At 29.9% G+C, this 15257-nt stretch overlaps 1 protein-coding gene across 1 annotated transcript; it reads left to right on the top strand.

The window, feature by feature from the left end:
* Window positions 1-11735: 11735 nt before the first annotated feature.
* Window positions 11736-14945, top strand: LOC136092247 (uncharacterized). Its single transcript, XM_065820026.1, has 2 exons — window positions 11736-12075; window positions 12150-14945. Exon 2 carries the CDS (start codon window positions 12262-12264, stop codon window positions 12829-12831), a length of 570 nt encoding a protein of 189 aa, XP_065676098.1. The 5' UTR covers window positions 11736-12075; window positions 12150-12261; the 3' UTR covers window positions 12832-14945.
* Window positions 14946-15257: the final 312 nt, after the last annotated feature.

Here is a 15257-nt window from a genome sequence, read left to right as displayed (position 1 = left end):
AAGAGTCACACCCTTCCTGTTACTTTCAACAACAATGGCTGACACCGTAGTTGAGAAAAGTGAAAACAAAACTGGGAAAAAAAGAAAATCTACTGCAAATAAATGGTCAAAGACTGCAATAAATAATGAAATCAAAATAATGAAATTAAAGATAGCTATGTATACTAACTTATATTTAAAAAAAAAAATCACTTTACTCTAAATCATGCCATGAGGCATGATGCTATAATTTCGGCTTCCATGCTGTACAGACTGTACACAGTACTGTTATCACTGCAGAATTTCGGCAATTTGAGGACTTTATTATTAATATTATGTAAAATCTAGATCTAGTCTGTTTTAAATTATACGTATATTAGCCTTAGTTATTTATTTCTATTGAATTAAACAGTTCTCAGTTCTATTTTTAAATAGTAGGCCCTATCTTAATTTGATTTTTTTTTAATTTATAGTTTATAGATCTAGTTACTAGATTTAGTATTAGCCAATCTATACTATTAGTATTACGCCCTCTTCACCTCACTCATTTTATGTTGTAGCCTAATGTAAGATTTAAACTTTATATTTGCAGGCGATGCGCACAAAAACCACGTGGGAAAGGATGTTGATGAAAGAAGCCAGCACTATGTGGACTGCAGGTGCAAATGCCTAGAGAAGTTTAACGATGGAGAAAAGAGTAATATTTTAAAAGAATTTAATGAGCTTGCCGAACATGAGAAACAAAACATTTATTTAAGGGGTTGCATTTCTGTAAAAGAAGAAAACACTATTAGGCAAAAACAGAGTCAGGCAGTCCCTAAAACATTCCGTAGCAGCTATAGCTACACTATATAAGAAACTGGCTCTCCTATACCTGTGTGCGAAAATGCTTTTTGTGCTCTGCAGGGTATTAAGGAATCACGCCTGAAAAAAAAAGTCCTTGACTTTGAAGAACCCCTACAAGACTTAAGAGGAAAGCATGGCCATCACAAAAAACTTAATGATGAGATTCGCCAAGCACTCCGTCAATATATTTCTTCATTTCCTGCAAGAGAAAGCCACTATTCTCGAGCAGACAATAGAAAAAGGATCTACCTAACCTCTGACCTTAACATTTCTGAGATGTTTAGGTTGTTTTTGGAACAACACCCAGATATGAAAACTATCGCCAAAGAATAGATCTACAGAGATATTTTCAACTATGAATTTAATATTAGTTTTGGATTTCCACGCATAGATGTGTGTGACACATGTGAAAAATTTAATGCTGATATTAATTCTGCCACTGTCAACATAAATAATGATTTGGTGTTAAAACTGAGAACTGAACATGAAGTTCACAAAAGAAAAGGGGATACCTTCTACGAGCAGATAAGAGAGGACAAGCATCTTGCTCTTTCTACTGATGATACTCAAGTCATAGCTATGGATTTTCAAAAGAACCTGCTTCTACCTGTTACTGGGATTGGTCAGGATTACTACAAAAGAAAGCTGGCTGTGCAAAACCTTGGCATTCATGATGTTTTCTCTGGAAATGCTTCGATGTACATTTATGCCAAAAACTTTGCTCACAACGGACCCAATGAGGTTCTTTCATGTCTGGAACACTATATAGATGAATTGCCAGAGTCGATAAGGAAACTGGTCATTTTCACAGATAATTGTTTTTCACAAAACAAGAACCGATACATTGTTGCTTTTTTGTAAAATTTATGTAATACTAAACTCAGTGAAGTTGTTATTAAGTACCCTATTCCTGGTCACAGCAGAATGCCATGTGACAGAGACTTTGGCAGGATTGAAAAAAAAAATTAAAAACAGATAAGTTTTATAAGCCTTCTGACCTGGTAAATCTTATTGCAAAAACAAGCATTAATAGTTCATGGAAAATTGTGTATGTCGAACATCCATTTACTGACAATTTGGAAATGGACAGTAAACCTGTTGTAAGGGTTAAAGATTTTAAATCTAGCCTGGATAAAGTAATTAAAGCGCCAGAGGTTATTGCCAGTCTCAGAGGGATTTTATTTGAAAGGCTGAAGAACCCTGTAGGCAGAAGCTCAATGACAGGCCCCCTCACTTCCACTTTAAATTTATTACAAAGGGGAAAATCACTGAGCACCTTAAAATCGGCAATTAAAGATTGCCCTTTGGCATTCAACGGTTTTCTTCCAATAAAAAAAGCAAAATCTAATGATATTATGTCACTTTTGTCGCATGTCCATCTTCCAGAGAGTGTAACTTCTTACACTTCCCTCAAACCTATAGAAATGTCTCCAGAAGAGGATGAGCAAGCTGATGATTTTGAATAGGGCATTAATTTAATTTAAATTTGTATAGATAATTATTATGGTAAATAGTGTTACCATCAAGATTGTAAATAATTATCACATCACATTTGTTTTACTATTTTTGTTGACCAATAGTGTAAATTCACTTTGTGTTTATATTTTTTTGTTTAAAATTTGAATGGAAATAAACATTTTGACATAATCATAAACAGAATCTTGTCAAAAAAGTGTGTTTATTGTTAAAGAATATTACTATTTGCCATTAGATGTTTACCTTAAAGGCAGTCTTTTAATAAAATGATAGTAAACTGGGGTAAGAGTAAACGATAAAAAAAAGTGAACGGTTTAGCAATTTTGTTTCTTTTGCATTTATTGAAAGCTAAAACAAAAAACCTTTAAAAATGCGAGGCACCGTTTTGAAGAGAATTATGTGCTCTATCTAAAGCTGTAAAAATTATTTAAAAAAATTTAATTTTACCTTAGCAAACCTCAAAATTCTCACCCTCATAAAAAAAAAAGTTTTTTTTCTAAGAAATCAACTTCAAAACTCCCAAAACTAAAATTAAATTTTACTAAACAAAAAAAGCTGTTTTGTAGAAAATTTTATGACGATCAAGATTCTCATTTCAAAATTGAATTTTTTAATTCCGGAAAAAAGTTATGAGCCAAAAACCAATATAAATGTTTTTCGGGGGAAGAGTAAACATGCTAATTGCTCACACTTATGCATTAAGATGAGCGCGGTTAAACTAATTAATAGTTACTAATAATTTAAAACGTAAACAATTCTTCCGAGCCTGCTTTATCATCATCAACCAAGCCTGTTTCATCATCTTCATGAAAGTCTGTTTTATCATCCTCAACCGAGCCTGCTTCATCATCCTCATCCCAGCCTATATCATCATCTAACATCAGTCAACATCAAACTCCAACAATTCGCCAACTTTAAAATTTAACAACAACACCAGTTACTCCTGTTCAAACGTATCAAATGTTGCAACACTTCACAGAAAGACTCGGAGGCAATTTAAAAAATGTTTTACAGCGCCACCATATTGACACAAAAAAAACAACCAAAAGAGTCAGCATTTCGAGAGTTGAAGGCCAGTGTCTAAGTACATCTGAGGTGCTCGAGAAACTAAAGCAAGACAATGAGGCCAAAAAGTCAAAGCAATTAAAGAAATGCAAAATTCACTTCAGTGAAGCTTCTGATGAAACTCACCAAGTGCAACGTTCAAAAAAACAAGACTAGACAAAAACATCAAGAGGTGCAAAAAGTGTCGCAGAGTTTGTGAAGAAGCATTGCCAACTGAAAGCAAAATGTGGTACCAATATTAAAAATTAATTAGTTTACTTTTCTCCAGTTATAAGGGAAAAGTAAACGTTTTTTTTCTTCATAAAAGTCGATTTGGTTAAATATTTTCAAAATATTTTTTCTTAATCTTTAAGTATTTATATAATGTAAAAAATTCTCTTTAAAACAAAAAAAAAATAAACATAAAATATATTTCCTTTAAAAAAATACTTGAATTTGAACCTTTCATTTGAATTTGAAGATTTCATTTTTTTAAACGGAATCATAGCAGTTAACCACCCACCCGCCACACCCACCCACCCAGTTTATACTTACGTTAACCACCCACCCACCACGCCCACCCACCCAGTCTATACTTACGTTAGTATAAACAGCTATGAGTTCGACGCAAATGTTGTTTAAATAAACTGTGGTCGTATTCACTCTCACCCGTTAAAAAAAAAATTGTAAATGACTAGTATTTTGTATCTAGTTTATACTTAGTTACATTTATTTACACTTTACGTTTATACCTCATAACTTTATGCCTCGTTTGCTCATAACTCTATTTTCTTTAATTTTTGAAAATGAATCAAAATATTAAAATTGAGTATTTTTATTGTAACACATTTCAAGAAATTAGGATCTTCTTTATTGCACAAAAATAAAGGGTTTTTTTTAGTGTTTAAACTATATAATAACTCCATCGTGAATGAGTTATGTCACAATGTACCTTGTACAAAAATTATTTTACTAAAAAGAAAGCTGAAATAAACTTTTTAAGATGGTATTTCCCAGGCTAAAATAAAGCATCAGCAGGAGTATGCAAATCAGTAGGACAATACAAAAAATGTTATTTAACTAATAACATTTTTTGTTATTCGATAATTATAAATTTTAATTTTCCCCCAAAAAAAAATCAATGATATATGAAAATGCTTTTAAACATTATATAATAAAAAATGCTACAGACATAAAAACATAGCTATTTTCTTTTATTAATTTTGGCTAAATTTCTAATTATACTTGGTATGGTTTTAACAGATGGTTAGTGTAACCTCCACAGAGCTTTTCTTCTAAACCATATGCTAAAGTTTAGCCCATTCAGTCCATGTTTTCAAATTATATAGTTATAAAAGGCCGTAGCAACAAAACATTGATTTAAGTGGTCAATTAAGCTTTGTATATGTGAAAGCTTAATAAGACAAAGCCTTGTGGAGGTTACAGGAAACTTTCTCTGTTGAAATCATACCAAGCATAATTAGTAAAAACTTAGACGATTTTTGGTCCTTCTAAGGCCTTAACTATTTCTCGCTTGCACTTTAATTTATAAAACATGAAACAAGTTTTATCAAAATTGTTTGTTTTAGTAGCACTTTTTATTTTTAAGTATTTTTGTAAAATAGTTAGAAGAGAAAGGAGAAAGGGAGAAAATGAACTGCGACCGCTTAGAAAATTTACTGTTTGTAGTTACTAAGACAAAAAAACATAAACACTTTTATTGATTCCCTTAAGCAGGGTTAGAATTTGAAGCTTACTATAACAAAAATTAATTAAAGTTTTTTTTTTCACCATTAGATAGCACACTCAGAAAAAGATAGTTGTGAAAACTAAATAAAAATGTTGATCACGGTGCAAGGTTAACTCACACACATTGTTGTTGACTACTTTCAATATTAAATGTTGCATAAAACAAGTCAACATGACTTGTTTGTCAACATGAAAAATGTTAACAACATTAATAAAATGGTTACTGCGATAAAAAAATTTTGTTAACGTTTTCCTTATTTGAACCATCAAATTTAAACTCACTTCACAACTTAAACATTAAATGAATAGGAAAATAAAAACTTTGAAACATTCGTTTCAAAGTTAAATTAAATTTTCAAAGTTGAATTGAATTTAAATAACTCCTTAGCCGGTATTTGGTCCTAAAAAGACGTCTTTTGAATGTTCAAAAGACGTTCAGAATGTCTAATCGAATAATATATTTTCGAAAGTCGACTAAAATCGACTAATAGATTTTTGAAATTGAACTAAAAGTTCTCGACCCGCTCTTCTTTATTCTCTTCACAAACGATCTTGTTAAATTCTGTGTTATCAATCCAATCCTATGTACAGTTACTTTTTGCAAAATAACCAAGGTATAAATGAAAGCCTAAGAAACTCAATAGTGTAACTTATGAGTCATTTTTACATCTAACCTCAAGTGGAGCACACATATTCAGTTGTCTCCAAGTTTACAAATTCTTTGTATGCTTAAAAAGACATTTACCATCATTGATGAAAAATGGTTCTCAAATTATATAAAGTGTTAAAAGACCACATCTTGAATATGCAGTGTCTGTTTAGGCCCCATATGTAATAACTGACATAGCTTTGGTTGAATCTGTTCAACGTAAAGCAGCAAAATGGGCTTCAAGTTTGAGACATCTTTAATTTTCCGAAAAACTAAAAAGGCTAAATCTACCATCACTTGAGTTTCGGCACCTACGATGCGTTTTTATCCAAATCTTTAAACTAATGCAAGAATTATATACTAACCAAAACTTATTTACTCCTTGTCATGTGGTCACTATCTTTAAATAAGGCGTGAATATGTTCCAAACTGTCTTCCAACACACAACCAACTATATAACAGATCAGCAAAATACTGGAACGAACTACCCGAGCAAGTAACCCTCTACTCAACTGTACTTTTTTTTAAAGTTAGATTTGATCACTGGTTGGGGATAAAATTGGGAACGAATATTTATAAAACTGGTTGTTTATAGTAGGGTGTTTTCCCTGCTCTTTTTATGTATGTATACTTTACGGCTGCAATAGTGACAACTATTTTATTTACGGCTGCAATAGTGACAACTATAATAATGATAATAATAATAGTTAAAGTAAAAATCGACTAAAAGTCGATTTAGTTGAAATAAGAGAATTTATTTTTTTGAAATAAAGTATAATAAAAAATAATAAAATAATTTATACTCGCTTTCTATTTTTTAATATCATATCGTTAAATAATAATGTTGAAAAAACGATATCAGAGAAGGGCCCTCCGACAGCGGGATAATTTATTTCCAGACTTCAATAATTTAGAGACTGCCTCAAATACTTGCTATATATCAAATGTCTATAAAATCATATTTAAAATGTAAATGTATAGATGATTGTTTAGATTTTGGAGCTTCAGAACTAAATTTTGCCTCAGGGCACGAGCCAGCCTTGAACGACCCTATATGAGTATTTATGAAAATCACAAGCATCGAGTGAACAAAAGAAAAAAAAATAAAATAAAATACATTACCAAAACAAAAATTAATTTAAAATGAAATTATAAACGAAAAAAACAAACAGCATTTTTTTTCGTTTCAAATCTCATTTTAAATCAAATGCTAAAAACGTTTGATTTATTCTTAACGCTTGGCGCAATAATGCGGATTTGCGGAATAAATAGTAAAAATGTTTTAAAATAACATTTGTTTTTACCACAAAATTTGAATTATATGTTCGTCAATTTCATTAAAAAAAACTTACAATAATTTTTAAGTTAAGATATCAGCACGCAGAAGACAAAAGTCTTATCGTCAATCCTCGTTGTATTATATACATTTTAAACAAATAATGACCTATAGTATAAAAAAGTTACCTCAGTAAAATAATATTAAATTAACACTTATAAATATAAAATTTTACTTTTTTTCTCCCTTCCTTCTGAATACAATACCACTTAAAATGAAATAAAAAAATTTTAAGTATAAGTAATGACGCAAAAGTTATTACTTTTACTTAAACTTTTTAAAAAATGGAGGAAGGAAAATAAAAGAGAATATTTTAAAAATAAAATAGATTCTGAGATGCGTCATAACCAAGTAACTGTTTTTTTTTCAATTATTTTTAAAAATTTGAATTGAAATTATAGTTTTACTAATATTTGGAAGAAATGGGGCCCATAAATGTGGCCCTTGGTATGCTATTGAGAACTTTGATTGTTTTAACAAAGTTTTTGGTACCTGATAATTATGCAATGAATGTTTTGTTTGATATTTTTTATGATCTATAATAAAGAAAAGGTCTTTAAAAATATTTGGCAGCATAAAACATTTTAATCTAAACATAAATACTACAAATACTGATACAAATACAAATACTAAACAAAAAAACTACAAATACTTAATTGAAAAACATTTAGCACTCCAAGCTTTCCCATTTTATATTTAGAAGCTAAGACAACTGACATTTTCATTTCTTTAGTTATTAGTTATTAAGATATTATTACATTACTGGGTAGACTAATAATAAATGAGCTAATTGACAACCTTAGTTTACGGGGTAAAAAATTAAACAACTTTTTAAAACGTCTCGCACAGAATACTTTTCAATTACTTTTTGAAATAAATTTAATGGTGGAGTTATTGGAATGGAATTTATTTTTGTTGAGCTTGGTAAAGAGTCTGTCGGGCTAATTTGGGCATAAATTTCTCTTTCTGTTTAAAAATTATTAATTATATACGAAGATAAAAAATCTCATGAATATTTTGCACATGTATTTGCATATAAAAACAACCATAACATATACATAAAAAAAAAATTTATATTGGCAACACAACTGTCAGTAAAATAAAAACAAAAACATCAAAGTATTGTCATTTGTTATTCCATCAAGATAATTTTATCTAATTTGGGTATGTATACATTACAATACTTTAATTTTTTTTTAATTTGGGCCACTCATATAAATTATTTGTTTTGCTATTAATTATTTAAAAGTTCAAGTTAATATGGGTTTTATTACCATAAATTTCATAACTAACATAACTTTTTGTTTTAGATTCTGTCACCGACATATGTGAAAAAAAACCCATGTTAAATATGACAATGATTATGTGACAATATGACAATAATGATCTACAAAGAGCTAAAGAAGATTTTTATTCGCTATCCACAGACAAAATTTGCTTTATATGGTGCACAATTATGTACAGTCAGCGGGTAGAAAGACATTATTTAAAAATAACACACCTGGTTATTAATTCATTATAAATTTTGAAAAAAGATGAAATGAAGAACTTGTACGGCGAAAGTCTGATGGAAGCAAGGGCTAATGGGCTATCTAGATATGTATTGGATGGATTTTTAAAATTTTATCAAAACATTCTGGATGAAAACATTTTAAATGATCATCCAGAACGAATATTTAATTAAGACGAAACTGGCCTTGGTACTGACCCAGTTAAAGTATTTGTTCCTAAAAGAGCCAGGATAATATTCACGTTCAGGATGTGCCGGCTCCGGCATTGTACTCCAGTACTATGTTCTTTTTGCGAGTGACGTGAGGTTTTAACTGACGGTAAATGCTACTGACCGTATTTTATTTATAAAGAAAAAGCTGAGATACAATTTACTTGGGTAAAAGGAGGACCACCAGGAACACTGTATAGGGTTACAGAAACTGGTTGGATGCTGAATAAAAATTTTGAAAAATGGTTAAATGCATTTATCAATTGAATAAAAGACCTTGAAAAACCAGTTTTAGTAATATTTGATAGACGCAGAATTCACTTGACTTCCATGTCTGTCAATTAACGTAATCCGTACCGCAAGAAATAATGACATTATGCCTTTTTGTTTACAGCCTAAGTATTATGTTTACAGCCTAAGTATTATGTTTACAGCCTAACTTTTATGTTTACCCATAAGTCACATGCTCTTCAACCATTAAACGTAGGCGTTTTTTTCTTCTATAAAAAATGACAGGAAAAGTATATTAAAGACATAGTACCTTAGAAAAAATCTTAGACAAAGAGACGAAGGATACAAGGAAGTTGTGGAGAAGTTCTTACACCTAATGAAGTACTAGAAAGGTTGATAGAAGAGGAAGTAAAAAGAAATGAGAAAAAAAAAATAGCAAAATATAAATAATGAAAATACTACAGCTTTAGATAACGGGTGACAACTAAAAAACGAGACTGGATTTAAAGACACATATCTCTTTAAAGAAGTAAGATAAAACAAAAAATAAAAATGTTCTAGAAAGTATTTTTATTCTAGTTTTTAATTATATAATCAGTTGTTTTCAATTAAACCATTTCTTCTGACTTTATCAACTAGGCCTGGTATAGACTGAGCTAGGCTCCGTATGAACTCAATATCAATTTTATTAAGGCAATACTTGATTCTAGAACGTAATTTTTTAAGATTTTCTGCATGCCGATTATTCTTGTAGACAAGGCCTTTCAAAACACTCCAAAAATTTTTGATAGGACGACATTCTGGCAAGTTTGCAGGGTATTCCGCATTCTCAACATAACGCACGTTTTCCTTGTTTAGGTAAATGATTACTGTTTTTGCATAGTGAGATGATACTAAATCTGACCAGAACACATATGCACCATCTGAATGATACTTATTGATGAATGGAATAAGTCTCTTCTTAATACATTTGTTTAAATAGAATTTTGATTTACAGCCAGTCCACTTGGTACAAAATAAGGTTGAGAAATTCCACTTTCAGAAAAAGCAATCCATAGAAGTAATTTCTTTTGAAACTTTTGTTTTGTCTGGTATTTAACTGTATATGGAGTAGATTTTACATCACTAGCATAAGATATATGATTTCCATTGATACTGGAGTGATTTAACTTGAAATAAGACTCATCGTCAATGATTGGTTGACGATTTTTGAATTTCTGACACAATCGACTGCATTTAGTACTAGCTGCTGCTTTTTGCTATTCAGAGCGTTTTGGAATCATTTTTTTTCTTGATTAAAATTTGTTCATTTTTTTAATGTTTTACTAATGTGTTGTTAAGTACAGTTGAACTTTTTAGCTACCTGTTGTTGAAAAACTCCGTCTTTATGGTCAAACATGAGTTTGAGCCTTTCAATGTTTGTCCTGGTCATTTTTTTTAGCTTTTATTCCACTTCCTTGAACTCTTTGGTACCCAGATTCACTTTCAGCACGTTTAATTATCTTGTAGATAGTACTTTTAGGTATATTCTCAACTTTAAAGTGGTCATAAGTGAACTTTTTACCAATATTTTTTTAATTTAAATAAAATTCATACACACGTTATATAATCTCTTCTTGTTTTGAATTTATTTATTTATTCATTTTTCTATAAAAAATAAAAACACATAAAATATTTAAAAACTAGAATATAATATACCTTCTACAACAGTTTTCCTATTTTTAAAATCTTATTCCTTTAAAGAGATATCTTTAAATCCAGTCTCATTTTTTAGTTCTCACCCGTTATTAAAATTAAACAGAAGAAAAACTTGACAAAGAAAAGATCTCGGTAAAGATCCTGTTCCAGATTTTAATGGGATGTTTTTTAAGCAACTTTAATGTTTATAAAAAAAAACTAAAAAACTTTGTTTCTACTATACCTACAGTCAACCTAATTTGGGTAAATCAAACATACTGTTGTTAAAAGCATGTTTTACTTAAAAAAAAAAAGTTTTATACTTTAATTACACAATCCATGGGATAATTTGAGTATATTATAACTAATGGTTTAAATATTTTCACTAATAAGCTTATGGCCACCAATCTTACACAAAACTACTTTAAAAGGTCACAATGCTTAGGCGGACAAATACAGGTTTAATTTTTTTCAAAGGAAATTATATAGCATAAATTAAAAATTGCAAATAGGTACTTTTTACATCAAAATTACCTCAATAGACCCATTTAATAGTTTTTTTTAAGGTAATACTGAAGCAATAAAATCGTGAAAAAGTCAACTTTTGGATTTTTAAGGTGGTTCCTACATAATCAAAAGTCAAAATTTTTTCAAAAATTGATTTTTTGGCAAATTAGATATTCAAATGTAAAATTTGACGTTCTTTCTTGTGGTATAATTTTTTTTTTTAAGTTTGTTTATGCTTTTTACAATATTTACTATTTTATACAGGTAGGTATAAATTTAGTGCCTAGCAACGGCCATAGCAATCATTTTTTTTTTTTAGTTATTATCTTAAATGTACCTTAAAACTTAAACTAGTACATCTCTTTTGCTATTCTAATGTTGCCTTGTACGTCCAAGTTGTTAAATATTTATAATTATAAGTTATGCTGTTGCAAAGTGCAAACAGCAGGCAGGCTTTTTTATAATAATTTTTTTACTTTTTACTGTTTTCTAATGTGTTTGTTGAAATTATATATCGTTTTAGTTAGATTCTAGTAAAATAATAAAGATTTAATATGGGAAACCTTCGAAATAACAAAAGAAAGTCATCAAGATAGGGTGTTGGTGGTCGTGGTTGTAAAAAACCTGTAAATATTGTAAATAATAAATGTGGTATCAATGGAAATAAAAAAAATGCAAATATTGAAAATACCACTGAAAAAAAAATTTACCATTAAACCAGCTGAACATTCTGGAAGTAGTGATGATTATTTTTTATTTATAAATTTTAAAATACTTATGGAAATGATAGCAGTAGGAAACAAGTGTCAAGAATGTGGGGAAGCTAATGTCACAATATCTAATAGTTTGGATGATAGAAAGGTATTTTCTAATAAAATTGTTTACTTTTGTGGAAAGTGTAATAATAAAAGTCACAAGTATACTTCACGTTTTAGTGCTTCTAAAAAAATGTATGGTTGTAAGCCAAGTGAAATTAATGTTCGATTGGTTATGGCTTTTTGAGAAATTGGTTAAGGGCACGAATCGATTAAAATATTTGCACGATGTATGAATATGCACTCAATATCTAAGACTGCCTTTAGAAATATTAATAATAAGTTATTTTCTGCATACGAAAATTCTTCACTAGAAAGTATGCAAGATGCTGCAAATGAAGCAAAAATGGAAGAAATTGTCCCATGTATACATTCTTGTCGTGTATCGATTGATGGAACTTGTCAAAAAAGTGGACACTCCTCGTTAAACGGTGTAGTGACAGCAGTAAGCAAAGGAAAGTGTTTGGATGTTATTGTTTTATCAAAACATTGTAGACAGTGTATAATATGGGGTGTAACAGAATACACAAATTGGAAAGTTGCACATAATTGTAAAATTAACCATCGAAAGTCATCAGAAGCAATGGAATCCTCAGGTGCTATTGATATATTTCAGCAATCTGTAAGTCGAAATAAACTAGCTTATAATGAGTATCTTGGAGATAAAGACACAGCTTCTTACAAAGAAGTTATTAACTCCAAACCCTATGAAGCACAGTTTGGTATTACACCTGTTAAACTTGAATGTGTTAGACAAGTAAACAAACAAATTGGTTCTCAACTTAGGACACTAGTACAATAATATAAAAATACCTCTACACCATTTGGTGGAAAAGGAAAATTGACAAACAATTCCATCAATTCAATAACAAATTATTATGGTATTGCCATTTGAAGAAATCTTAAATTAAATTGCACTAACGATAAAAAAATTTACACAATGAAAAGTGGATAGGTGCTATCCTTCATCATTGTACCAACTTTTCTAACTTAGATAAGCGCCACATGTTTTATCCACCAGGAGAAGAATCATGGTGTAGTTACAAGAATAAAAAACTAAAAAAACACAATGAGAAGATTAATTTACCAGAGTGGATGTTTTCTATCTTGTCAAAGATTTTCCAAGATCTTTCAAATGATGGCCTTCTTCGCAAGTGCATTCACGGGGAAACTCAAAATGCTAACGAGTCCCTGAATAATATTATCTGGATGAAATGTCCCAAGCAAGTCTTTGTAGAAAGATCAATTCTACAGTTAGGTGTATATAGTGCTATTCTTCAATTTAATGAAGGTCAATTTGGACTTGTTAAAGTGTATGAAAAACTTGGAATACAGACCAGTGTCTGTTTTAATATTATATCTGAAAAAATGAACCGACGCAGCATCCAAAATTTACTTATTAAAATATCAGATAAGACTAAAGCAAAAAGAAACACGCACAAGTATACCAAGTTTGAAAGTAAAATAAGCTTTAACTCATGAGTAATTGTGTTTCTAGTAAACTCTATTTTTTGTGGTTATTTTGACTCCTATATGCCTCAATGTGATCATCAATATATTTTTGGAATGTTTTTACACATTCTGTACCTACTTTTGAAAAAATTAATGCTTCATGAATAAAAAGAAACTTTTTTTGATTACATAGGAACCACCTTAATTCAAAATATATAAAATTTAATTCTGGTTTCAAACGAATTTAACTTTTTGTGGTTTTATGGCAATACATCATTTTTCTTTAAACAGAGAACCTTATTGAATCTGTGCAAATAAGTTTCAGAAGAAAGGTCACATCAGAAAAACAACCATCTTATTCTATTGGTGGCTGATAGTCGATTGGCAAAGTTTATTGTTTCTAAAACGCTTTTTTTATCATTTATAAATTTTCAATGTACACGACTTTGCAGAACACAATATCTTAAGATCTAAAGGTGCAAATACAATGAAGTTTTTAGAACATATATATGTAAGTAGAAGTTGTACTAAAATTAGGTTCCAAATGTAAATCAGTTCCTAAAATAATTTTTATTTTTTTTTTGTTACCTTTGCTATAACTAGTCACAGTGAGAATGTTAATAAACATCCGAGGGGTGGTAGCTTAATAAGCTTAGGGTGGGTGGGAAAGGGATCGTCCAAAATGCATAGTGAGATTTTTAACTTAAAATTCTGATATGCTGACTAAATACAATAACTATAAATAATTTCAATTATGGATTAAATATATTTCAAACTTTTTTTTTAACTTTATTTTTATTTTTGGCTTGGTCTACTTGGATGTACTAAATGCCCAAGAATAACACTATGTAACAAATTTTCACTTTTGTTCTGTTGCTGGGTTGAAAATGTGTATTCCTAGCCCTTTAGGTCTAGAACAGAAAGGAAATCGCTTTTATTTCAGAAAAACTTTGCTTATATAACCGGAACAATGAAATTTGGAAAATTGAGTGTTTTTGATTTGCTTTCAATGCCGAACTTCTTCCTATAATATTCCTGAACTGCTAGAGTTATCCAGATGTTTCTACAATTCTTCTAAACACTCTAGAACGTTTAAGAACTTTCTAGCAACTCTCAGAACTTTTTAGAACGTTTTAAAAGTATATGTACAATTATAAAAGCACAGGTTCTCTAAGATTCCAACTCGTGTTATTTGAAACTTAAAGGATAATGATTTTTTAGTTGAAAAGAAGTTATTTGTTTGATATGGCATCAGGAGGTTGTTTGCATCCAGCTGATTCATTCTGCTACGTGTGTTGACAATTAATAAATTAATAAAGAAAAGAACAAAAAAGTATTCCGTGGAACCAAGTTGTATAATGTGCGAGGCATACAAGGTATACTTTGGCGTGCCGGTTAGGGACAAAAAACAAATGGGCAACGCATTTCACATGCAAATATTGCAAAAAATATATATACTTGAAGGTAAACTGAACAGTTTCTTCTCGCTTAGATGTGTTTTAATTCATTTTCATAAAATTTTAATGCTTTAGATCTAGTTCATTTCAAGGAGTTTGAGAATTTACAAAGTTTTGTCATAAGTCGTGTACTGTAGGCAATATGAAATTTTTGTCATAAGTCGTGTAGGTAATATGAAATTTTTGTCATAAGTCGTGTACTGTAGGCAATATGTCATAAGTCGTGTACTGTAGGCAATATGAAATAGGCATCTTGAAATATGAAATATGAAATGAAATATTCTAAATAAATAAATGCTAAAGTAACTTACAATAAATT

Source organism: Hydra vulgaris, chromosome 15, assembly GCF_038396675.1.
Source record: "Hydra vulgaris chromosome 15, alternate assembly HydraT2T_AEP".
NCBI classification, from domain to species: domain Eukaryota; kingdom Metazoa; phylum Cnidaria; class Hydrozoa; order Anthoathecata; family Hydridae; genus Hydra; species Hydra vulgaris.
Note: the sequence above shows the minus strand (reverse complement) of the source record. Positions and strands in the feature narration are given on the sequence as shown.

What these genes read in the sequence shown, in the direction of transcription:
- LOC136092247 (XM_065820026.1), top strand. Translation starts at nt 12,262, where the DNA reads ATGAATATGCACTCAATATCTAAGACTGCCTTTAGAAATATTAATAAT.